Source organism: Trachinotus anak, unplaced genomic scaffold (genome assembly GCF_046630095.1).
Source record: "Trachinotus anak isolate AG129_WGS33_773 ecotype Australia unplaced genomic scaffold, CSIRO_AGI_Tana_v1 ptg000011l, whole genome shotgun sequence".
Classification (NCBI taxonomy): Eukaryota; Metazoa; Chordata; class Actinopteri; order Carangiformes; family Carangidae; genus Trachinotus; species Trachinotus anak.
In genome coordinates, this window is record NW_027273862.1 from 7,556,660 (window position 1) to 7,582,500 (window position 25,841).

Here is a 25,841-nt window from a genome sequence, read left to right on the forward strand (position 1 = left end):
CTTTTACCATTTCCCCTTTTTTCCCTCCCCGAATCATGAGTTTCTGCTCCAGTGCCACACCAAAGTTTACTCACTACTACCCCCGGCAGTGAGACAGCTGTCTCCAGCCACTGTTGTGTTTTTTATTACACTTACAGGTCCTTGTCTATCATCAGTTATGTTATGTGCTGATAAAGTACCTCTTAACAGCACCAACAACTTTTGCTATTAAAAGGATTACACATTCACACTGGCACTAAGAGCTTCCACTTTAGTATCCAGTGTTGAACTGTAGCTGTTCCAAATGTTATAGCTTTCACCACGGGCACCACACTTCAAACATGTTTTACTGGTCTTTTCCTGAGCATCTCTTAATCGCTACTGGCTAATAATGAAATAGTAGTGTAGAAGGAAGGGTAAAAGCTTTTCTTCTTGTGAGCAATTGTGTCAATACATAGTCCAACAATGGGAAGCATAATACCCTATTATCTCTCATCATTATCCACCATATGTTGGGTGCCTGACTTGAGTGTGTTGTACAAAATGTCACTGTGGCCTAGTTAGAAAAAGCCTCACTTCCAGGGTTCCATCTGTACCAACAGGATCTTTATATGTGAACAACGATGTGTGTTGTGGAGCTCTAAACAACAATAATTTCTCAGTGCTTTCAGATAATAACGAACACTAAAAACAGTGTGTCCTTTTAACAACCGTAAACATTTAGGTGCCATGTTTAGCACCTAAATGTTTACTCAAACTATGTTGTATAACCTGTTCATATGACACATATATTCCTGTCTTTAAGTGTACTATTATAGGTTCATTGTGATATATTTTACATATCATTAATTCTGAATATTCACAAAACATAAAAAAGTTAGGACATATTCTCAATCTGCATGGTCACCTGCTCCTCGGTCTTGAGGTCTCCAAACTCCTGCATGAATGTGTTTTCTGAGGGGAAGCGTGCAGGCTCCAGGAAGTGGAGCAGGCTGAAGAGCTCCTCCACAGTGTTCTGGAGAGGCGTGCCTGTCAGCAGGACTTTGTGCTCCTAAAAGAGGACAAGATGCACGAGAGGAGACTGTCACTGTATCTAAAATCCTTTTAATGGCATTCCTAATTGATTAAACCGAATACCACAGAGAGCAACAGGAAAGGCTAAACACAGTGTTTCAACAATTGATTTGAAGGTTGAATTAGTTTTTAAACTACTTAGTCAAACTCCTGTGCTGTACTGTTATTTGAAATGTTAGATTTCTGGTTTATCCTCTAAGTTGATGGTTTATGTACCAGGCTCATGAGCTTGAAGCCCTCCAGCAGCTTGCAGTTCTTGTTCTTGAGGCGGTGGGCCTCATCGATAATGACGCAGCGCCACTCTATGGCGTTGAGTTCGGGACAGCCTCCCAGGATCATCTCGAATGTGGTGATAAGGGCCTGGAACCTGTAGGCCCCTCGCATTGCACGGCCCTGAAGACAAAAAGTGGAGAGATGTGGGACAAACGTTATTAGGATCTCTGAAACAACAATTTTCAGAGATGACATTTGTGTCACTATGCTCGAGAAATGATGTAGAGGTATGTAAAACATAACATTTGCTTTACTAATTTGTTTGTTATGTGAATTTGAATAATGCAGAATATGTGCTATCACTTTTCTGAGAGAATACAATGAGTATGTTATTGTAACATAGAGAAACATAGAAAAATGCTGTGAACACATTCATAATTCAGGTACAGTTATCCAGCTCTCCCTTTGATTCGCTCTTCTTACCTGTTGACTTTATAAAACTACTAATTTGCAGCCTTATGCTGTTGACAGCAAACACATGGCCCACTCTATTTTTAGCTTTCACACACCTCTTGGTTGGGAGGCAATCTACAGTACAACCAGGACATGAGTGTGCCCCCGCTGGTGAGTCTTTATTCTGTTTATTTGTTTGTTTGTTCTGTCTGGGGAGGCTTTGCTTCACCACGCCTCATCATTTGTATCTATTGCTTTGACAACAGTCCTCAAGGGATACTCAGTTATCCAGTAACCTCCTCCCACAGCCAGCCAGCCAACAGACTGCTGTAGAGGAGCCTCTCTCTGATATGCCTGAGCAGCACTGACAGAGAGCTCCCTTTGGGGGCTGCTGTGACATCACAGGCTGCCTGCTCTCGCTCGTCTTAATTCCTCCTACAGTTCGTTTGAATACTAAGAGCTCCTAAGTGCCTGTTGTGACACATCACGTGGCCTGCCAACCACAGAAAGCCTCTGCTCAAGGCTCACTAACTGCCTACTAGTCTACTTATTGTCAGGCATGTGGCCTTCTCTGAATCTTGTTATATGCTACATTAGTGCTATGAACCACTTATTCATGAAAATGCTCCCATGCGCCAAGGGCTTCATGAATAGCTGAATTTGATTTCAAAATGTGATTTTAACATAATTTAAAGAGTGCAACATGACTGCATGACAGAATGAGTACAGTCAGATTCCCTAAATCTCAGCAATAAATTTCCACTAATAGCATCAACACAGACCTTTTCTCTAAAGAAAACTTTAGCCTGGGTCATCACACTGCACTCACTACCCTTCGACTGCTCCCTGCTTTCCTCTCTCTTCAGGTGAAACATTGTGTTTAGTGAGTCTGTTGCATCTGGGCTTTGTGTTACACATGGTGATCACGTTCTTCCTGGCTTTTCAATATCCGACTGCCATTGTTGTATGCAGGCGTCCTGTTTTGAAACATATCATTAGATTACTCACAGGACTTCATGTCGCTGACACAGTGCTGCTGTTTTCTAAAAGCACTGTGATTATTTTAATAGACGTGAATCACTGCTATTCATTCTAAAAGGTAAGCACAGTGATGTTGATTTCTGTCTAGCTGTGTTTTAAAAAAGGGGAAGATTAGGTATGTCAGGATGACTTAAAAGGCCTCTCAATCCTAATGATTCCATTGGTGTTAGATATGTGAGACGAGGTGTATGCTTTCTCAGACTGCTATCACTACATCTGCCAGACTACAGTGGATATAATGTATAAGTGAACAATATACTTGCATCTGACAAGAAATGTGCGTGCATCTAGAGGCCTACTGCTGGGCGGGAAGGTATTTCTTATTTAAGTCTTTTCTTTTTCAGTCCGTCTGCATTCTTTTATTCAGTAAGTGTCTACACACAAGGTCGGTCACAGGTCAGCACAGTTCACAGCCCATCTCTGACCTAGTGAGTCCACAGCTGCTGCACTCCCATCAGCCGTAACCATAGTAACCAAGGCCACAGCAGGGCCCCTTATTGATAGCAAGTGTAGGGAGGAGTGTAAACATTCAGGGGAGAGACCCAGGGACAGATAGCATGCATCGTCCTTATTAAGACAAAAGTCACTGAAGACCCTCAACATGAATTAGGTAAGACATGGGATTGTGTTTAGATTTGAGTATCCACAAGAATTTTCACACATGTATGTGTGCAATATGGAATAGCCTTATTTGGGAATATAGTTGGCAATACGCGAGCATGAGCCATGTGAGAACCTGTGGGTTTATATACACCCAGTCCAAGTGACAGCCTCAGGTTTGGGAAGGCTTTACATTAGTTAACCTGTCACCTTGGTGCACCAAGTTGCAATAAATACTTCTGTTTGAGACATCTGATGTCTCCTGAAACCTCCTTCATCAGGCTCACAAGATGTTAACTTACTTAAGATGATATAATAAGCTTACTTTTGGTGTTGGATCTTATTTTTTCCTCCAAAGAACATGCTAAGAATGCTGGTCCTGTGCCAAAAGTCTGTGGTGCCGTACTGGTTTTTGCAACACCCAGGAAACATAGATTTATGATTAGATAAACTGGGAAATGCCTCCAAAATAGTGAATAAATCGATTCCCATGCTGAAACTGACCTCCTGTGCTCTCAACCTATCACTGCCAGTGTTAAAGTTACAGACAAAAAGATCTCTGTCAAAAAGATCATTTACCTGTGCATCCCTGAAATACATCTCATACTGGTGGAGCATCTGTCTGCTGACCATGCTTCCATGGTAGACGATGACATTGAGGTGGGTCCAAGTACGGAACTCGCGCTCCCAGTTGGCAATGGTGGAGAGTGGAGCGATAATGAGGTATGGCCCCTTGATGCCCACACGATGGATCTCCTCTAGGAATGTGATGGACTGGATGGTCTTTCCCAGGCCCATCTCATCTGCCAAGATGCAGTTCCGTCTGTCAGGTGGATAGAACAAGATTTAGAGGAGAAAAAGCAGACAGAACTGGGATTGAAGAAAAACTGCAGAAGAAAGCTTAAGTGTACAAAAGGTTAAGATTATATGCCTGGTGTGTCCAGCAAATAGTTATGTGGGGATGTGGATGTTTAGAGTCTGACAGACAAAGTGGTGTGACAAAGTATACAGAAAAATGTGTAATGGGATAAAAAAAAACAGCATGGTGAAGATGAAGATATAGATGAGGAAGAAAGAGAAGGAAACAATGAAAATGCAAAAAATCCCATGATACTAAAAGAATAAACAGAAAACAACAGAGGAGAAAACGACATCATCAGCAACAATAACAGAGCAAAGCGATGAGATACAATATAATGGCAAATGCAACTGCCTCTGCTGCGTGGTGTACTCCGGCACACCATTTATTCAGCTGTCCAGTGGGTGGGGGTATTATGTCTTGATGCTAATTGCAACGTGCAGATATTCCCACCGGCCTCTTAAGCAGCTCTCTACTTTTGATGAATCCTTCTGCGTGGGCACACACAAACTCCTGTATGCTCACACATAACAAAGTCAATTCCCAGGGTTAATGCAAGCACACTGACACCGTGTTCTCCAGATGTACTGTGGAGCGTTTCTTTCAGTGTTTCATGGGCGAAGAAAGGCAATAGTTGTTGCAGCAGTGTGCACCTTGACAGGAAATTTGACTCTCCTCACAGGCTGAACCAGATAATGTGAATACAGCCAAATCACCGCATGGTCCACGCACACCATCACACACACCAGGAAAAGTGATTCATTATTCATTATCTGCAACCCTCGTGCAGAGAGATTCCTCTTGAAATACAAAATACTTATATAAAATAGCTAAATCAATACACATACTGTAGTATTCTATCAGCATGGGATTACTGAAGCTTTACAGGCAAACACAGAGATGCTTAACATGTAAGCTGAAACGGTTGAGGCCACACATACTGGTAGCGCGTCCATGCACATCCGTGCACGTCCATGCATACGTTTAAAAATGATAATTTATGACATTTTGATAGAAATATATATATATAACATTATTTGCCCTTACTGAATTAAATTTACATGATGCATTGATTCCATTAGTCATTTGATCAATAAGGTTTATTTTATCAGTCTTATTATACAAGTTTATTCTGCTATTATGGGTTTTTCAGTATGTTAGCGCTGTGTGTGGAGGTATGTACTCTATATTCTTATAACTAACCTGTTGTACCAGTTGAAGAGGAGCCAGTTGACTCCCTCTAGCTGATAGTCCCTGAGGCTGTTGCCATTCCTGTATTCCCTTGACTGCTCCCTCTTCTTCCACAGATTGGCTGGCGGCCGCTCCTAAGTGACAAATTTATAGGGAGAGTTGATATTATATATCATAATTGACCACACATTTATATTTTGGATTAACACATTTCTAAGGAATTAAAATATTCTACTTTATACATAATGATAAGCAGTAATAGACACTGGGTAATCTCTGGAGAAATGAGATGACACAAGCCAGTTAGTGATGTTTTTAAATGTACATGTAGAAATACAGAGGGGACATGGATACATACTGCTCTTGCGGTGACTGACAACAAGTGTTTGCGTTAAGTGTATGTGTGGTCTATTTTACACAGATTTAATGTTTGGCTAATGATTCCTATTAATTTTACCATACATTATACTGGGTGATGTCTTGAACACATTCTCACCACAGATCTGAATCTTTATACAAAGGCAACTTTAAAATAATAAAATAAAATAAAATAAAAAAAGGGAACTCACTTATGAGCACTTCAAAATGACGGCAACAAATACACATACAGTATGAGAGCAATGCAGGAAAATGGAAGTACAGTGATAAGTGAGGAATGTGGGTGGGCATGGCTTACCACCCTGCGCGAGTCTGGCTTGGCTGCCTGCAGCTGCTCAAACTCTTCAATCTTGCTCTGATCTACGTCGTCTTTCAGCTCCCAGGTGCTGTCCTCATAAGGCAGAGAGCACCACTTCACCAGGTAGTACACCACCTCCTGCAGAAGGCAGAGAAGAATTAACACTGGAAAAGACTAGAGCAAGGTCAAGCTCTGCTTTTCTAATATTAACAAAGGCTGGGAGGAAGCCCATTAGGATGGCCTTGGGCACTTCTGTGATACAAAGACATTGCTGGAGTGGAGAACATATTGAAAGGAACAAAACCACACAAAATCGAAATTGTAGAACATGTTCAGGCACGCAGTCACAAATAAACACACATACGCTGCTCACAGATATGATTATCAAATGAAAGAAGGTTCGCTTTACCTCTCCTGTGTCTTTGTCCTCACAATACGACACCTCCAGCACTCTGTCTACCTCTACATAGTCAGGGTTAAAGGGCTCCTCTTCCATCTGAGAGACAGAAAGAAAGACAAGAGGGAAAGAAAGAGAGAGAGAAAAGGAGAGAATAAACCCAAGTGCCCACTCACCATCTGGAATGTGAGACAAGCACCACTACTGTACCAACTGAGTGAGTAAAGAGATTCAAATGTATGCACACAGATGTGCCTGCCCACACGAACAAAACACAAAAAGTATCTTAAACATCCACATACACAATGTTTATATGCATGCACATGAAACACACACATCCTTGAAGACACCATATTGTGAAAACACACACCTGCTCATACCCAAATATGTACATACACAAAGACAGGATACATTATGTCCACACACAGCCTTACATCTGCAAAGAAGAGTGCCCTCTGTGCTTGTTTCATCTTGAAGCGTTTGATCTTTTGCTGAATCCTCTTGTCCTTCTCCAGCTGTTGCTCTGTGGCCCACTCACAGTGTAGGTAGGAGCTGTGACACACACACACACACACACACACACAATGAGATCAAGGTGAGAAACCCTGAAAAACACCATTTGAGGAAACCACTGAGACCCGCGGGTGTGATCACATATTGCAGATGTGGTCACAGGCTCTTTCACTGACAAGCCATTTGCACGAATATAACTCCTCAGTCATTGCGGTTTATAAAATTTCAAATGTGAAATTTACATTTCCATCCTTTTCATCATTAAGCTGAAAACCTAATGAATGCAGTCTGGCTGATGACAGATGATCTGTCATGTGAAAAGAAATTATTTCTCTGGGAGGCTGAGGTAGTAAACCTGTGGTTCATGAATCCTATTTCCAAAACTCTCAGAATGATAATTTGCTGTGGGAAGGAGCTAGAAATTTTAATAATGTCCCTGAGAACATAGTAGAGAAATTAAATCCCTGCTGCAAAATTTTATGTAACATATATGGAAATACTGAAAGCTGTCCCAAGGCCACCTGACAAGCTTGTGTTTGTGTAATCACATAGTCCGTATTCAGCATCCTTTCATGAAGCCTTCGGGACATCCGTTCTGAAGGCACCTAATTTTTGTTTTAAGAACTTTTCTTTTAATATAGGAAGTTAAGTGCAAAAGCAAGGAACAGTGTCTATTGGCAGATCGCACACGCATATATTATATATTATATTGGGATGATTATAGGTGACGGAAATTTTACAAATATGATGTCATTCAATCTCTTTCACTAGTCATCAAAAATGATCACTGACTCAAAATAAAATAAAATAAAATAATAAAATAGAAATTACCCATCTTTCTTTTGGTTTATAATGTAATGCATAAAACAGCACCAACTTCACTTACTAGTTTTTGTACTTTACAAAAAACTCTTCCACTTCGACCACCACTCCTGGAGAAACCTATAGAGATGGTTAAAATAACAGACAAATACATAATTAGAGACAAATTTCCAACTTAGGTCTATTTTTACTCCTATAAAGTAATTTCATTTAGAACAAAGCTACACACAGGTTTAGCGTGAGGGGCTTTGATAAAAGATTAATAATAAAAGATACCAAAGATAAAGTAAAAGAATGTTGTGCTGGCAACAAAATTTATGGTTAATATATAAATAATTCAAGTCTCACTATCAGGAAAAACAATTTCAATGGAAATCTCATAACTGTGCAGAAATTGACTGCATCTCTTACAATCACTAAAATCCAGGGGAGAAAAAAAGAAATCACAGTAGGAAATCATTATTACCTCCTTCTTAAGGATACGAGAAGACATGATTTTGTCAACAACAGCAGCGTCCTCCTCACTGGGATTCTCCTACAAATACAGTGAAAATGAAACATTAATGTCAAGCATGTTCATAGTCTCTAAAAGCATATGGACACTTAATGCAAAAATATTGTGTGTAATAATAACAAATAAATAAAAAGTGAACAGTCTGCATATGACTGTGCTTTTCCTGAGGTGTCTACTTTTTTCACCATGTTAATTAGTTTTTCCAAATCAGCGTCTAATCTAAGTGGCTGTCATAATCTGTACAGATTGTAAATCCCTTCAGTAAATTTGAGATTCTGGACTACATACATGAATACAACTGATAACTAAAAAGGCACAATTTAGTAATAAGACAGAAACCAGGATGAAACGTGTGGACATTCCTTCATGATACCCCCACGCTAATTTCTCTGCTGTTGCATCTAAATTATTAAAAATGGGCACTGAATATGTATATCCCCGCTTCGTACACACATACTGCAGCGGTCCTGGTTTGTACGTCACAGTGTTGTGGTGCAAAGAACAGGCTGTGCTGCACTTCACTGTGGCCCCTGTTGTTGTTCTACAAAAAATGATGTGCATCACTACAACAGGAAAAAAAAATCCTCTAATACTTTAAATTGTGAGATTTGTCAGCAGTGGAATTAATTTGGCTGTACTCTGCACTCTGGTGCTGTATTTTGTTCATGTTATTTTAAAAATTGAAAGAATTTAAACTTGACTTCTGAGCTATGTGGGAGTTGTAGGCAGATCTCCTTACAACAAAGAGTTGAAGAGCCGGGTCCCTGGATGCTGCCGTGTTGGTTTTCTTGGCTTTGACAATAACCTTGACTTCCTCATCTGACAACCTGGCCTCCAGCTCCTCAGCGTACTTCTTTCTCTTCACCTGCCGATTAGATCTCCTCTTCTAGAAACAAGGAGGGAGAGGATCATTTACAAAAGCACACAGCTGATCTGGATTACTTCATACATTTGTTTCATAAATATTATAAATGTGGAAAAGGAAGTTAGCCTCAAGGTTACAACATAACACTTGTGTCAGTGAAGTTACCAGAGCTTTGTAGTGAACCACACCATAAAAATTTTTTTTTTTCCTCAGTTATGAATAATGACAGATGTGTCATTATTCACGTGAGGCTGGTTTCTGCTTTAACAAGCTCATGTTATATTTCTCTGTAATGGATGAATGACATAAATGAAAAAAAAACATTTAAGATTCAAAATAAACCCATATTGAAATGATAATATGGGCTTCCGCATCCTTAAGATCCCAAACAAACATAACCCATGAATGCCCTTGTTAAATTTCAATAACCCAAGTCAGAAATATTGAAAAGCATTACGCTCTGTGAGACAGAAAAAGCGAGTGGTTTGAAATCCAGCTTCTGTTCCTTCCTGTCAAGCCTTTATAATTATCATATGCGTGGGCTGCTGTATCCTGCATCAATACACGAGCCCCTCCTAATGATAATATGTAGTTAATTAGGAATAAATGCCACTGAGCCAAAGTTAATTAGGTGTGGAGTATAATATCCCCATGGTGATATACCCTCACATCCACAGACCCAAGCTGACCAGAAGCTGGGAAGTCAAACCTGCCATACGCCACGACAACAAGGCTGAACCCCTGAGGAGGCCATGCTTCTTTTCTAGCTGTCGGCCACGCTACTTTGACTTCTTCCATGGGATCATCCTAAATGAGTCATCAACAGACTGTTTTAATTAAGGCCAGGGGCACCATTTAACAAGGGTAATTATATCATAGGCAGTAGTCCGGATAGGACGCAGAGAGGAGAGAGAGAGAGAGGTGGTGGGGCGATGGAGACAAAGTCACATCATTTCTCAGGATAAATATAAAACAATGTCATCATTTAATTTTTACCAAAGATAAAAAAAAAAACTAAACAAAAAAAACAACAACAACAACAAAAACAAACAAACAAAAAAACTAAAACCTGGTGAATTTTAATGTCACTGGCTTGTCATCAGCGTTCTATATGTGTTTGTGTGTGTGTGTGTGTGTGTGTGTGTGTGTGTGTGTGTGTGTGTGTGTGTGTGTGTGTGTGTGTGTGTGTGTGTGTGTGTGTGTGTGTGTGTGTGTGTATTAGGGGATGAACAGGGAGGAGCTATTGTTGCTGCTTTGACAGAGATGATGCCTCTCTGCTGCCAGTTGTCTCCACTGACACAGATAAGAATATGTACTTGTTGCAGCCACCCACTGCACAACCTTTATGTGAACCACACAGTCAATCCTCCCAGGCTCAAAGTAAAGCCATGAAGCCATTCTCGAGGCTCAGCAGCAGTGTGAACAGTCAGGTCGAGGACACCACTTCACTGACTGCCTTGTGTCAGAATTGTAACAGAAGCAGAGCCAGCCTTTCCCTTTATTTTCTTTCAGCAGCGGTGTAATAACACTAACACCACATCTGATTAATGTGGGGAGTTAAAAGCCCAAATGCCTACCTGTTATCTCACAGTTTAGGGTTCTAATAATAATTTAATAAGTGAGATGAAATGCACTCCAAGTGCTTCCTAGCACTGCAACACAGTTACTATAAGGTTGTATGTCTCTGTGTGTATTTGTGAGTGTGTTTATGTACTGGGTCTTACAGAGTCTGCATCTTTAATTGTCAGTCGAGGGGGAGGGTCATCATCCGACTCCTCTGAAGACTCCGGCTTTCGCTTTTTCTTCTTTCCAATCTTGATGACAATTTTCCTGAAGGAGAGAAAAAAAAATGCACCATGAATACGATGAGATGAAGCCCAGCGCAATGAAAACCTGTTCCTGCACACTGAGTAATGATTATTGCTTTGTTTACTGCCTCAAACACAACCCAGAAGTACTTGGTGAACACCTGCATAGACAAAGACAGTCCTTAAGAACTTGATCTGTACATGAATGAAATCATTCACAAATGTTTTCAAAAGCTTGGTGTATTTAAGTGTTTAAGAATTTCATAAATGCCATCAGTATGTATCTAAAAGTTCTAAAAGAAATCCAACAATGATAAAAAAAATATTTTGAATTCAGTGGACTCATACATGTGTATGTACAGCCATGTGTTTCCTGTGACAGTATCATGAGCAAAAGGATACTGAAAATGTTATTTTTTTCAGCAATTCTGCATGTACACATCAGATGAGACCTAGACAGGGTATTACATGTCAAAATTGTAGTAACCTTGGAAAATCCTTTCTAACTGCTTTTTTAGTGGGTGGGTGGATAAGAAACTGCTTTGGTGACAGGCTGTCTTTAATGGATTATAGAAGTGTCGTCACACAGACATTACACTGACGCCCACGCTGACAGATCATAGTGGACAAACTGATAAGCATTACGTCGTCAAAGTTGTCGTGCAGAAAAAAAAATACACATCCAAAAAAACATTTGTTCATTTGAATGCTGACAACATTTATTTGCAAGATGGAGTGAAACAAGTGTTTATAGATTAACTCCTGCTGCACTGCAGTCAGTAAACAATAGATCCATTTGCAGCAGCAGCCTAAATTCTGTAGAACATGCCTCTCTATATAGCTGTCAGCATGTGGTTTTAACCCCAACATACAATAACAGCAGTGGAAGGATTGTAGGAAATCCTTACATGTATTAACATGCTTACAATGGGAACTGCCCGAGTTTATTTCATAAGGAATTCAGCGCTTTGCTAAAGCTCCCAGCTAGTCTGCAAATTCAGACCAACATCATTTAGTCATAGTTTGGCAAATATTTTCCTCTTTTTACTACCATTGCTAGTTTGTGAGTGTTGAAATTCTCAACAGAGCCTATTAGAGCTGGAGTATCCAAACAGACTGCTGGGATGTTATGATATTAGGAGCCCAGATGGAAGCAGATTTCACAATGAAGAGCCACAAGCTTCTGCTTTTCACCAGTGCTTCGTACTCTAACTCTGTGTTTCACACATAGTCACATATTATTTCTGTGACCTTTCCCCATATATTCTCTCACCACATATGCACACACTTCCTATCTTGCTCCGCTCCATGTGTATTATCTCTTGGAAGCCACAGGCGTCAAATCTCTGTCTTAGTGTGATATTAATGGGAAAATATAAACGTAAAAACACTGCTATTAAATGGACATACAAGAGCATCTTCCCCCTACTCTCTCTTCAACACGCTTTCTTCCACATAACAAATCCACCCCCACCTTCCCACAAAGGCAAACTGCATGTTCCAAGCACACACAATCACAGGATTACTCAGACAGACTTGTGCATGAGCAGGTATGTCTCTAGTGAGGAGGATGTCCCTGTGGGCTTGTTCGTATGAGATTACATTAGAGACTCAAACCGCGTGTGAAAAAAGATTCCCATGCTGGCAATACCTTCTCCTCATTCTGTTAGACAGAGAATCAGGGGGTCAGCCTGCTGAACGACATGCAAGTAAACAAATCAACCATGTAAAGGACCAGTACTTCTTATTTACCAACCGTTTCCACTCCCTAATTTCATCCTGCTTTATGTCCTTCACTAACTGGCACATTTAGACGTCAACAGATTGTGGCAAAAGGATATTTTTTCTGTCTCTATCTCATCTTCATACAACATGGAGATAGAAGTTGAATAACCACAACAACACAACATTCAGTAAACTGTATTTTGTGTAATACAACACTAAACAGAAGATATTCTTAAATCCAGACCTCTGTTCTATTCTTGTCAACTCAGTTGATGTTGTTGACTGGAGAGTGTCAATTTCTCTGTCTGCATGAATTACACTGTGTATATGACAAGCAACTCATCTTACCAATTACAGAATAAGACTGGGGCAGAGGACAAATGACATGGGCATACAGGTGAAACACACAATACGAAAAGCTGGAAAGGCCATTTTCATTGCTTCTATAGTTGTTTCTGCAGTTAAAATACATAAGACGTTGTTACTTCACCACTTTGCATATTAGCAGCAACACCTGGCCAACAGGGGTTGCAATGCATCACTGACTACAATGTAGTTTCCATTAACAAAAAGGCTGAGCTGGGGAAAAGAAAACATATCAAACCAATGTGGTCATGTGTATTAAAGACGTTACAACGCTCAGACACACGCCTACTGTGTTATCAGACTGTGTAAAGTAGGAAACAGCAGATTCTCCACTCAGCTCTGTGCTAAAGAGCTGTCCCTTCTTTCTGGTGTCCCTGCCCCCTCTGGATGATATTACATTTCACAAATCCTCTTGACAATGACACTTAATGGTTGCCATGCAACGTGTCCTGGGGAGAGTGTCTGACAAAGTGGGTGGTAATGGTCATGGTGACATCACTTCCTGTGAAAAACAACACTGTTACATGTCCACTGTTCCTATAAATGGTTTAGAAATGTGCCAAGTCAGAGTGACACAATGAAAGAATAACAAATGAACCAGCTGTGACACCCAATCGAAAAGAGAAATATTATAAAGCAGCTGAATCGGACAGAACACAATGTTCTTCCTCGACCAACAGAAGCTGGCTGGGATACAGGCCTTGCTGAACAACAGTGTCACATCACCAGGCAGCAGCTCAGCAGCTAACAGCAAGTAACAGGGCTAAAGCATCTCTCTGATCCCCATATGGGAAAACCTGAACTGTGAAACGAGATACTTGAGGGCTGTGAAATCATCAATTGAGCCAGCACAGACAGAGAATATTGAGGTGGCTCCTTGCTACTGCCAACTACTGCTACTGGAGTTTACTAGAACAACGTGGCATGGTTAAAGCTTCATATGATGAAAAGGATGTACTCTATACACATGCACAAATATACAAAGCCTAAGCCACATCTTAGTGATGGTTACAGCCTGTTCCACCCTGCTGCGGCTGATACACAGGACCACCCAAGAGTTTAGTAACACCAGTCCTAACGCACACGCTCCCCTTGACTGGATAGCCTCCCCACAAGTTGAAATACATTAGCTCAAATGACAGGGAGGAAGCACAGACTTTCAAATCAACCTCTTAGTGAGAAAAGGAGGTATGAAAACAGCCAGTTTTACTCTTCAGGGTCACAGTCGTGTCTCCCTGATCATATCCACTCAGCACCGACTTTGAAAAGTGACAAAGCTGATAGGCAGATTTTCCCCAAATCTAATGTTTTGCAGAAAAACTGAAAAAAAAAAAAAAAAAAAAAAAAAAAAAAAAAGACAACACTGTTTCCCTTACAGTATTTTCTATATTCCAGATGAATGCTGCATATACTCCGTGACAAACTGAAAATTAAATTAAACAAGTTTGACACTGATGTCAAGACGTTTGCTTCACTTATTTCAACACAGTTCAATTGTAGAAGTTGGTGACTCTTTCGGCCTTATCCTCTGGGGAAGACAACACCTGCAGCGTGTGTAATATTTAGAAAGAACTGCTGTTGAAAGTGTGTAAAAGGTGACTCGCTAAGAGTCAATATAGAAAACATCTTAACAAGGAAATAAACACACTACATTTTGTTACTTCATATTTTACCTCACACAGTGCCCACTCAGAACATACCCCATGCTGTCCTGATTTAGGTTTCTCATCAGACCAGTTGTTTTATCCATGCCTGCTTTAAAAATGGTTTGGGGTTCATCAAAACACATTAGTAAATGCCAAAGCATTTGGCAAGGAGCTTTGTAAATAACCGCCATGTAATTTTTGTTGAACCAAAAGAATACAAAAAGAATAGAAGTGTAATCAGTAAATCCATTGTAATTAGAAAGCAATGCAGAGATTAAGTGTATAAAAAAAAAAAAAGAACAATGACTGCATCTTGTGAGTGTGTTATGTACATTTTGGATTATCCAAATACTGAGCAACTCAAATTCAACAGTAGTTACGCTGTGCTTGATTTATTCATTTTGATGCCCTGTCATTTTAAGCCTGTTTATATGTTCAAAATATATTTCATTTCATTTTCTGGTAAATTTTTGACATGCCATCTTCAAATTATTCCCTGAGTAAAAGGTCCTGATGCAGACACAAAATTAGCATTTTATTTATTGTCAATACAATTTCTGTTGTAACAGATATCACAGTAAATATCACCTTTCAGCTCTCACTCCTCCTGATACCAATCACCCACAAGAAGCCTATCTTTTCTAATTTCACAACTGCATAATATTCTAATCCAAGTTGTTTCATATTTGTACATTTAGATAATCTTGATGGTACAGGCTGCTCTTAATGTTTTGTTACTGATGGAGGATAAAAGTGATTTATTTGCCTGCCCACCATGATTTAAAGAGGCCATCCTCCAGGCATAATCTTGCATCTCTAATTAGACTACAGCTGCCCCTGACCTGACATTTCAGATCGATCCCTGATGATAGCCTACCACAAGCATTTTCCTTAGAGTGATAGTCTTACTTGGCTTCCATCCTCCTATTGTGCCAAATAACCTCCATCCCTTGTCCCCCCAGTGTTGTCCTGCCCTACTTGGCATGCCACCACTGGGAGAGAATGTGTGAGGGTTTGATTTTAATAGAATCAAGATATGATAGTGGCTTTGCAGGCCAAGGCTGCAATGTGCTGCTTCGGCATCTCAGAGGAGCCTTCACCACCTCTAAGTTGATCTAACTAAGGAATTCTGATTGTGTGTGACTGAGTCATCTCAAAACTGCTGTTAAGTGTGCAATGTGTGTCTGTGTGTGTTTCTCATCCTGAGGGGCTTATTGAGATAGTAGTGCTGGTCCTTGTCAGGAAATCCCCGTTCTTATGAATGGAAGGCTATAATCTCAGTGCCACACAGCACACAACTGGAAACAGTAGTAACAGCACTATCAAGCCCCCTCTCACAGACATGTGCAGCCCCGTGCACATGGCCACACAGGGAATTTCTGCTTTATTCAGCAAACGCTTTAAAAAACGGGCAACATACCCATAGACACACACACACACACATACACACATGTACATTTGCATGACTTTCGACACAAACATACAACACAACATGTTTATATATGAGATGCAAGCACACATGTGAACATGCACACGTACACAGCCTGCAAGGGATTAACTAGGAAAACACTCAATTAAAAAACAGCTTTAGCGTTCCCTAATGAAAAAGTGAAGGAAAAGAGATTAGACAGCTAGCAAGCGAGCACTGAAATATGAACAGCTATACACTGCAGAATATACAGTAGACTTAAACCTCCATTTTCTATCATGTAATTGATCTCACCAGCACCATTTTGTTTGATATTTTCATGCTATCCGGCTGCTTTTGTACTATCAGCATATTTAGAACATGCCTCCTCACAGGAAGCATTGGATGCACAGCTTTGAGCGAGCTGGAAGAACCAAATTTATATTAGGGGAAAAAATGTAAAGGGAGGAGGGGGATGGAGAAACAAAAAAAAAAAAAAAAAAAGGGAATGAGCGGCACAGCGCTTTCATCTGATGATTATGAGGTTATTTTTCAGCAGGTAGGCTGCCTAGAAAAGCTAATTCCAGGCTGCAGAGAGCTGTGATCAGCCAAGTACAGCCTATAAAATAACCCTTGCCTCACCCAAGGTTTTGTTCATAAATATTTTGAGACACAATGACCTAAAATCTACCAGTGCCTTTGTTTCATTTAATAAAGAGGAATAGGAGCACCTGCGCTTTTCCTATGTCAAAACATCTGCTATGAAAAAGGCCTGTAGCATAGCACAAATTGCACAGATCTCATAAGTGTTCAAACCGCAATACAATAATCTACTACATAATAAAAAGTACTGCATGAATATGAATATAAATATAAATAAACACCATATTTCCTATATTATATATTTTTTTTGCAAGAGGGACATTAATGGTAAATGAGTGAATTTGAAGCTGTAGTGAGACATATGCAATATTTTTCTAACAGATGATGTTGAGTGACCCCCAGGGTTATTTCCCCTTCCAGCAGGAATGAGCAGAAGCTTCCATGTTGATGTGGTTTGATTTGATCTGAAGACTATGAGATCTTACAGTCTATGTTTAGGCTTTGAGAAATGTTCATTACAAATCATGGACAATTTAATGATAAAGAATGTTCTCAACCCAAATTCAAAGACTTTGAAATAAGAGTTTTCTGTAATTCCACAATAACTAACTTTGATTAATAGTAATGGATATTTCTTAAGTAGGTGTATTTTCCTAAATTGCACACTGATCACTTGATATTAAAGCACTTTAATAGCTAAGAAAAAGATCACTGATATATACGGAGAATTTCTTCTTGGATATGCGTCATGTTGCTAGTCCACCTGTCACAGCGCCTGGTGTATCCATATTTTAATCAGCTGCTTTCATGCATGTTTCTCATCAGTCAGACAGATTTTCCATATGATGATATGACCCCTAACTTACTTGCCAAGCGGCTAGTAGAGTAAAGCAGCAACGCACTGCAGAAGGCACTCACTCGCAATTATATGGAACAGATGAGACGAACAGAAACCCAGGTAGTAATGACAGTATAGTGGTCACAGAGAAACATAGCCTTACGCACGCAGACAATTAGTATAATAGTCTTATCACAGGCTGTATTCCCTGCTTAAAAACGGTCAGATGCACTGAACACCAAATAGACACACTTTCTGAACAAAAGCCTGCACACACCCTCGACAGAGCGGAGGCTGAAGTAATGACTTTAGCGGAAGGTTAGTACCTCTGCAGCTGAGATGCATTAATAATTCATGGGGAGATCCTGGGTGGTGCATGCTTATGAACAGGACTCTCCTCCTGTACGAATCTCTCACCGGAGCTTCTTGTCATTATATACGTATCCATCACCCCACATTAGCACCACAACAACCATCCTTCACTGTAGCTATATTCTTCCTATATGTATGCAGACCAGCAAAATACTTGGTCTTAGTGTATTTGGTGGTTTAAGCCTCAGTGAGGTATAAGCTGACAACAGACAACAGATTTTGTCAACTTTGTCTCCACTCACAGGCGTCAGTACTGAAGCCAGTGACGTAAGGGCCTTGACAGGCAGAGAGAACATGGAGGTGCAATCCCAGACAGAGTTTGAAACATAAAACATAGCAGCACTATCACAGCCTTGATGAAATTACATTGGCTCCTAACTTTTTTTTTGACTCATTACAAATTGTCATTACCATTATTACAAATGCACAACAGCAGCTGCTCTTTTTTGGAAAGCTGGTCAGCTGCCATGAGATTTGTTACCATATTACACCTGTTACAACCAAGTCGGTGTTGTATTACAGTTAGCATGTTTTTTCTAACAGGCCTGCGTGCTTCTTCCTCTCCGTCTTGTGTCCACATGTAGTCAGTCCCAGAGAAAGAGAATATCAATAAATAGTCCGTGTGTTGGAGTGTCTAATCTCAGTTTTACCTTCTTGAATTATGTGCTTTTATGGTTACAATGTATTTTTATATTAAAGGTGAAAATACATTTTAATGATGACACATTTGCCTATTTTGGTCAGTTAAAGTTTTAGCTTTATAATTTTAGCTGTATAGATAAAAAAAATAAAAAGTTAAAAGAGCGGGAGAATAATCAAGATTTTCTGGTGTACCGGCCAATATGAAAGTGTTTATGTTTTTAGTTTTTCTGTTTACATTACATTGCCATGCGCCTGTGACTGATCAGGGTCTGGCCTCTCATGATTCATGGCCCAGACCTGTCTGACTGCCTCATGCTAAGTTCACACTATGCGACTTCAGCCCTGATCTTACACACACCAACAGTTTTTGGAGATCGCTGAGAAAAGCCACAGATCACAGGCAAATCAGCATTCGCTCAGCGCTGGAAAATGGGCACCGAGATGATCTGAGAGACTCGCAGATGCAGTGCAGATGCCTGAAAGGTATCAAGTAGGTTAAATATCTCGACCTCTTGAGGAGTCCAAATCCAGTAGTGTGAAAAGTGTTGTGACCCAGTTGTGACTGGGAATGAGTGCAGCGACAAGCTACAGCTAATGAGAGCACAAGACACAGGGAGAGGGGAAACCCGGGGGAGGAGGTGTACAACATCAATCCCTGCAGCCCATTTAGCCCGATCCATTCTCTCACCCATATTCTTTTCTTTGTCCTCCTTGTTTGTTCGCTGCAAATCAGTGCACAAACAACTTCGATTGACTGTGTTTTTTGCAGACATCCATATTGAAAAAAACAAAAAACAAAAACCCAGCCCTGTCCATGGTATGACCAACTGTATTTAGACCAGAAAGACTCCTCCTGGTGAAGATCTCTAAAATGTGACACCCTGTCGCTAATCAGTCATGCAGTGTGCAATCCACAACCATTTTAAGATGCCAAATTACAAGACAAGCTGTGTAGTGTGAACAGTGCGACTGTAAAGGTCATGTGGTGTGTCCATGGCATAAATGAAACTGGACTTGCTGGATTTGTCACTGCTCTTTAAAGAACGCCATAGAAGTAGATTTTTTATGTAATTTGTTATAACTGATAATTTACAGCATAACATAATAAAAGGGAAATGAATTTCAGTCGCATAAGAATATTTTTCCACATCATTGTGGTCATCAAGAGTCACATTTATGTTGGTTACTGAGACATCAATCTTTATCACTTAGTACAGCTCTTCTGCTTCAAATTGTCTGTTCTTTATTTTGCAGATTCTAATTAGTAGAAAAGTAAAAGCTCTATTAGCATGAGCATTTGCCAGCTATGAATCTTCACACCTCAGATGAAATATTCACACACTCCCACAAGCCTCTTGTCATATACAGACAGGACTATACGTCACTGCCACATTTGAGGTGAGGGCCTATATATCTGAATTTCTGTTCTCAATTAAAACAAAGGAAGGGGAACACATAGTAGGAGTTACAACTGTAAATGATGACTGTGGCCACATCCTAAAGGATTGTGAAAAGATTTTGCATCACACATATATAACCAGTGGAAATTAGAATCACCCCATTCAGGCACAGGGTGACAATCAGATTTATCCTGATTTATTTTAACAAAATCAAGTATGTTTGGTAGAGCAAGAGACAATTCTGACCGGACTGAGGCTTATTCAAGATAATGTGCACAGACTGTCGATGGTGACATGCCCTGCTTTTTTCAGGCCAGTGCAGACTCCTAATGATGTTGAAATAACAGTCATGGCAAAATTGGGGTTAGTAACTGAGCTCTGAAAGTCTTGCCTTACCACTAACGGTCCAGACTCAGAGCATTCGACTGTTGAAAAACTTAAACTTTTTTTTTAAAGTATAAAAGGCTTTGGCCTATAAGATCGTGCCACTGACATCTGTCAAGTCATCTGACTTGACATTTTAAAATGGTTGGAATGCCTGATGTAATTATTGTTACACATGGATGACTCAAACAATATTAGGCTTCATAAGTGGGCTATGCTGCATGCATCCTGATCTGATGCTTTTTTTGCATGTAGGCCGAGTATGGTTACACTGAATAAAAATGGGTTACACAGCTCATTACCTCATAACAACAAAGACTGTTATCAGTGACACATTTGAATGACGGACTGCAAACAACTTGTCAACTGCCCTTCATGAATAACAAGTCTTAGACTGTATTTGATTAAATGCTGATGGTTTCATCAAGTGTCTCCACAGAAGCAAGGCGGTCAGGAGGGTAAAGGATCACGGTCTGCACTGACTAACCAAGCTAGAGTTAGGTTTCCTGATCTTGCAAATGTTCTGCCACGAAGTTAAATTACATGATCAAATGGATCTTTAATTTCATGATCAAAACTGAGCTTGTTCAGTGGTACCACCACATCAACAATCCTTTAGTTGACCAAACAGCTGACGGGCCTGACTTACTGCGAGCATCACCAGGCAAGCACATCCAGCTAAAGCCAGAAAGCTGATGCCTCCAACATCTCACTATTCTCCCAAACATCAGCACTGCCACAACTTTATCATCATCACTCTCTCTCTCTCACTCTCTCTCACTCTCTCTCACACACACACACACACACACACACACACACACACACACAAAGCAAAATCCATTATCTGCTACAGCTTTCCTCCCTCTCCCTCCCTCATCTAATTATTAATCAACGCAGCTGCCAGCCAGATATTATTGTTGACCATTGTCAGTCACTCTCACTCTAGGCCTCAAAGATAAAGGCTTTCTCAATGATGGTTTCAAACTAATACCATAAGTTTTTTGTTTGCATGTTTTTTTTTTTTTCCAGCCATTGCACAATCTGACATTTCCATATTGAAACATTCCCCCTTTGCTTCAGCTCCGTGCCTCGGCCCTCACATCTGCACCAGATGATATTTCAATAGCTTGTGTTGGGTGTGGCTTATACACACTGCGTATAGCAGTTAAACAGGGGGATGGGAGGGGGATTACGGTATCTATACATCAGCACTACTTGCCTGAATATACCAGGCAGTACTGTCTCACATGTAAATGCAGCCTTTGTTTGCTCCTCCCATGTCTATGCTGATGACTGAGCCTGGTTTATTGTTATGGCATGCAGTAAATTCTGTTGAACTTTGAGCTTCCATCTTGGCAACCACAGGCAGAAAATGTACGCTAGTAAAAATGCAGCAGCAAAATCCACCAGTAAACAAGCAGGCTAAATCAGTAAAATACTCTATATAGTCAAACATACAAACAAAGCTAACACTATATATTCCTGGAGACATTTACAATTTGAAAGGAAGTCTCAGGCAAGTACAGAGATCAGGTGTCAGTATTCCATCGAAACATACTAAAATGTATGCACTGTTAGGAGTATCCCCCTAATAATATCATCTTAACTACCAGGTAATCGAGGTGAGTCTTACCTCAAACTCTTAACGTGATTGATTTTTCTTTATGAGATAGTTCCAAATTTGTTTTTTTGTTTTTTGACAGTGCTATCAATAGGTCATGTTGAGAGCTACATTGGTGATTCAGCAGCATGTCAGACAGCAGCAAACGTGACCTTGAAATAAAGATTTAAATCACCAACACCACAGCATCTCATTTCACAAAAAAATCTCAACTATTTCTCTGAATACCTCAGGCTCGATGAGATCAGGTTTCATTTTATTTGTCAGTTTTTTCCTCCCTCAATCACAGCAAGTGAAACAGACCATTGTGTTAACACTGCTCGTCTCCATATCTTGTTCTACCAGTGTTTTGTGACATCTATCAATTTGCCCTTGGTTATGCACATCAACTAGAACAAGATTAGATCAAAACCTAGTAAATGGCTGGATTGTGTGTGGTCAATGTGCGGAATTGAGGATGTTGCTAAAAACTGCTGTAAACAACTACTTTCATTGGAAAGTAGCTAAAGGAGATGCAAAAAGTCTCTAAATGTTATTAGTTTACGTAATATGCTAATTAGTGTATTTATGACATCATTGTGTCGCATTTGCCTAGTGTCAGCCCTTTATCTGTTTGCTTCAGACAAAGTATTTCAATAGAGCTGAATTTCCAACAAAGCTGTCCTCATTTACATGTTTTTCTGCTTCTGTTGACAGACAACAAAACAAGTATGAAAGTGTGACTGAAACGTGGCTCATTAAGACTACATGTTGACCAGCAGTCACTTGAAAGTCATTTCTAAGCTGCTGCTCTGCTAAAATCCCGATTTATCACTTCAGTGATCACTCAGAGAGAAAGTTAGAAGCAGCAGAATATCTTTCTTATTTTGTCTCTCACTCAGCACACAGCCTTCGCCTGACTAGCAAACTGATGCTCCACCTCTCTGCCACTCGCTGAACAGAGTAGGTGCAGAAAGAGGTGTGCCTCTAACTCGAGAGGCATCCCTCTTCAATGTCCACAAAGTTGCTAGATTTGTTGCGCGTTGCTGTTTTGAAAAAAAGGTTGCTAAAGGTTGCTCCTGTTAAAAGGGAGTTTTTCCTCCCCCCTGTCGCCAAGCGCTTGCTCGTTGTGGGAACTGTTGGGTTTTTCTCTGTAACAAAGTAAGGTCTTGACCTTACCCTGTAAAGTGCCTTGAGATAATGTATATTATGATTTGGCGCTATACAAATAAAATTGAATTGAATTGAATTAAAGGGAGTCATTAAACCTTTTCCTCAATACTGACAAAATAGCGCTAAATAATACTGGAATGATTATTTGGTCTACAGAAAGTAATTAATTCTAATTCTGATGATCAATTAACTCATTTGGTCATTTGCTGGTTGCAGTTTCTCAAATATAAGATGTGATATGAATTAAATTTTGAATTGAAAACATTAAGATATCACAATGATCCTCGGGAACCTGTATGTGCATTTGAGCTGCAGTGGATTAGACTCAGGCTGAATGAAAGAAATGAGATCAAAGTTCTACTCACTGTATTATTTTTTTAACAACTGATGGTGCATTTCAGTGGTTTACAGAACAGCAATAACAGTTGTGACTACATACCCAATCTTGGCCTTCTGCTTGGGCTTGGAGGAGGGTACAATGCAGGCTTTCCTACCAGCCTTCTCTTTGGCCCGTGCCTTGCCGTTTCCTTTGTGCTCGCGGTCACGGTGGCTCTTGTACTGTGAGGAAGAGCTGGGAAAACACTCTGGGCTCATAACCCGAGGGATGTTTTTCTCCCCACGCTGCCGGGCCTTTGCAATAGCCTCTGATATTATCCTATTGGCCTTCTCCTGCTTGTCCTGTGGAGTTGACTCCATCTGATGGTGCGTCCTCCGTGGTGTCCTCTTCTCCGATGAGGAGCTGGATGAGGACGAAGACGATGAGGAAGAGGAGGACGACGATGAGCTGCTCTTCACTGGGGGACTGAGGACCCGCACCTGGCTACCGGGACCATTAGCGTTCTTTCGGGGCTAAGGAGAGAGAGAGAAAATGTATTTAGAATGAATCCTCTTTCGGGCAAATATCTCATACATATTTCAGACATGATGATGCCATTTATTGTTGATGACTCAAACTCAGTCAGATGTTAGGCTATAGAAGGAGCTAGAGAGACACAGAATATATAGTTGATATTTGACCTTTAAAGGAGAGCTGATGTTGTTCGAAGACAAGCTTTAGCAGTTTATTTCACAAGAAAAAGACAAACAATCAGAAATATCAGTTTATCTAAGCACATTACAGACTTTACAGCTAATCAGGTGCCACATGTACAGGTATGAGTCTTCAGCCACCTGACAAATATGCATTACTCCACATATAGATGTACTGCTTTAAGACCTTTCCTCATGATTTGTAACATATAGGTAGTAATGATGTTAGAATAAAAAGCATGAACATTTGAAGCCATTACAGTGTGACACAGCTCAGATAAGAGGGAAGAAACAAGCAAATCTTTGTTTCACCGTTTCACTTCCATTTCACTGACGAATAAACAGAGGATGAATACAATAAGCAAATTTGAAACATGGGCTTAAAAGTAGAAAAAAATACTCCAAACTACTGCTGCCTTTAAGAAAATAAATATACTGTGATACTGCGATGTGACCATTGCAACTATCACTCACTCATTCAGAAAAACACAACCTTGTGGAGGCTGTGTGAACCACAGCAGAGCTTGTTCATGTGCCCCCTCTCAGATGACAGGAGTGGGGAGTGGACCTGTCTCGCTCTGCATGATGCTCACTTCAACCCTTAGCCTCCTTTCTGACTCCAACAGGAGACCCTCAGCATGAGAAAGGTCAGTGTTTCCTCCAAGAATTCATTTAGATCAGGTGGAAACTCTGAAACCATGTGACATGAATATTCTCTGATATGAGCCCGATACAAATTCAATTCTTGTAGGTGGAGCAGGCTATTCAAAGGTAGGGTAAACACTGGCTCAGTGTAGCAGGTTACAGTGAGCCTTGCAGACATAAATAATCCAGCCTGCCTGATACATGATAATATGTGAATAATAGATGGCGTGACTGCGGTTATGCCTACACAAGCGCCTTGTGGTGGGCCTTGAGCCCAGCGGAGAGGGAACCCATAAATGGATGACCTAATCTAAAAATGTGTTGCGTATGCCTACATGGCCCAGGCGCGGCTGGTTGCTTTTTTTCCACACTGCTAGCTAAATAAAGAGAATTAGCTTGAACCTCACCAACAAAGTGGGGGCAGGGAGTTGAATAATCAGCAATTCATTTGGAAGGAAGGGGAGAAAACACAAACACACACACACACACACACACACACACACACACACACACACACACACACACACAAGAGCTGCATTATGATTTTCACGTGTACAACGCTGCTGAGGCTATTAGGAAGAAATTTACTGGATCATGCTAGAATGTTCTCATTCATGTTAATGGTAAAAAAAAGATGGGGGAGGGGTTGAAAGTAAGGCTTAAGAATGGAAGAACATGAGGGCACATGAAAGAGGTAGCAAGAGGAAGAAAAAAAATTAAAACAGGCGTCTATCAGAAAGAGGGAGCGAAAGGGGGGGAGAGAGAGAGAGAGAGAGAGAAGGACAGAAAAGATAAAATGCACCAAAAGTGAGAGCACTGCAGCTGTGTAATACATCTATAAATAACTGAAATTACAGCCTGCCAGCACTGCAGTGATTTCAATCTCTCTAGCAGCACGTAGTCCCATGAAGCGGTGGAGACCATTACAGCCCATGAAAAGGTAGAGTAAGCTCCAATTGGGCCGGCCAGCTTTCCCTCGCTCTCACCCCTTCATTTCCACATGTA

The 25,841-nt window shown here is 40.5% G+C and overlaps 1 protein-coding gene across 7 annotated transcripts in view; it reads right to left on the reverse strand.

Moving 5' to 3' along the window:
* The window catches only part of chd9 (chromodomain helicase DNA binding protein 9), a 70,995-nt gene that overhangs the window by 23,203 nt on the left and 21,951 nt on the right, over positions 1-25,841 (reverse strand). For all 7 annotated transcript variants that reach the window (XM_071489408.1, XM_071489407.1, XM_071489406.1 and 4 more), the window contains 12 exons: positions 23,602-24,011; positions 10,922-11,027; positions 9,072-9,218; positions 8,285-8,353; positions 7,883-7,938; positions 6,918-7,035; positions 6,496-6,582; positions 6,087-6,224; positions 5,423-5,544; positions 3,940-4,183; positions 1,270-1,446; positions 887-1,030 (listed from right to left, as the gene is read on the reverse strand). In XM_071489408.1, the coding sequence (XP_071345509.1) occupies positions 887-1,030; positions 1,270-1,446; positions 3,940-4,183; positions 5,423-5,544; positions 6,087-6,224; positions 6,496-6,582; positions 6,918-7,035; positions 7,883-7,938; positions 8,285-8,353; positions 9,072-9,218; positions 10,922-11,027; positions 23,602-24,011 (1,818 nt within the window). The remainder of the gene's footprint in view (positions 1-886; positions 1,031-1,269; positions 1,447-3,939; positions 4,184-5,422; positions 5,545-6,086; positions 6,225-6,495; positions 6,583-6,917; positions 7,036-7,882; positions 7,939-8,284; positions 8,354-9,071; positions 9,219-10,921; positions 11,028-23,601; positions 24,012-25,841) is intronic.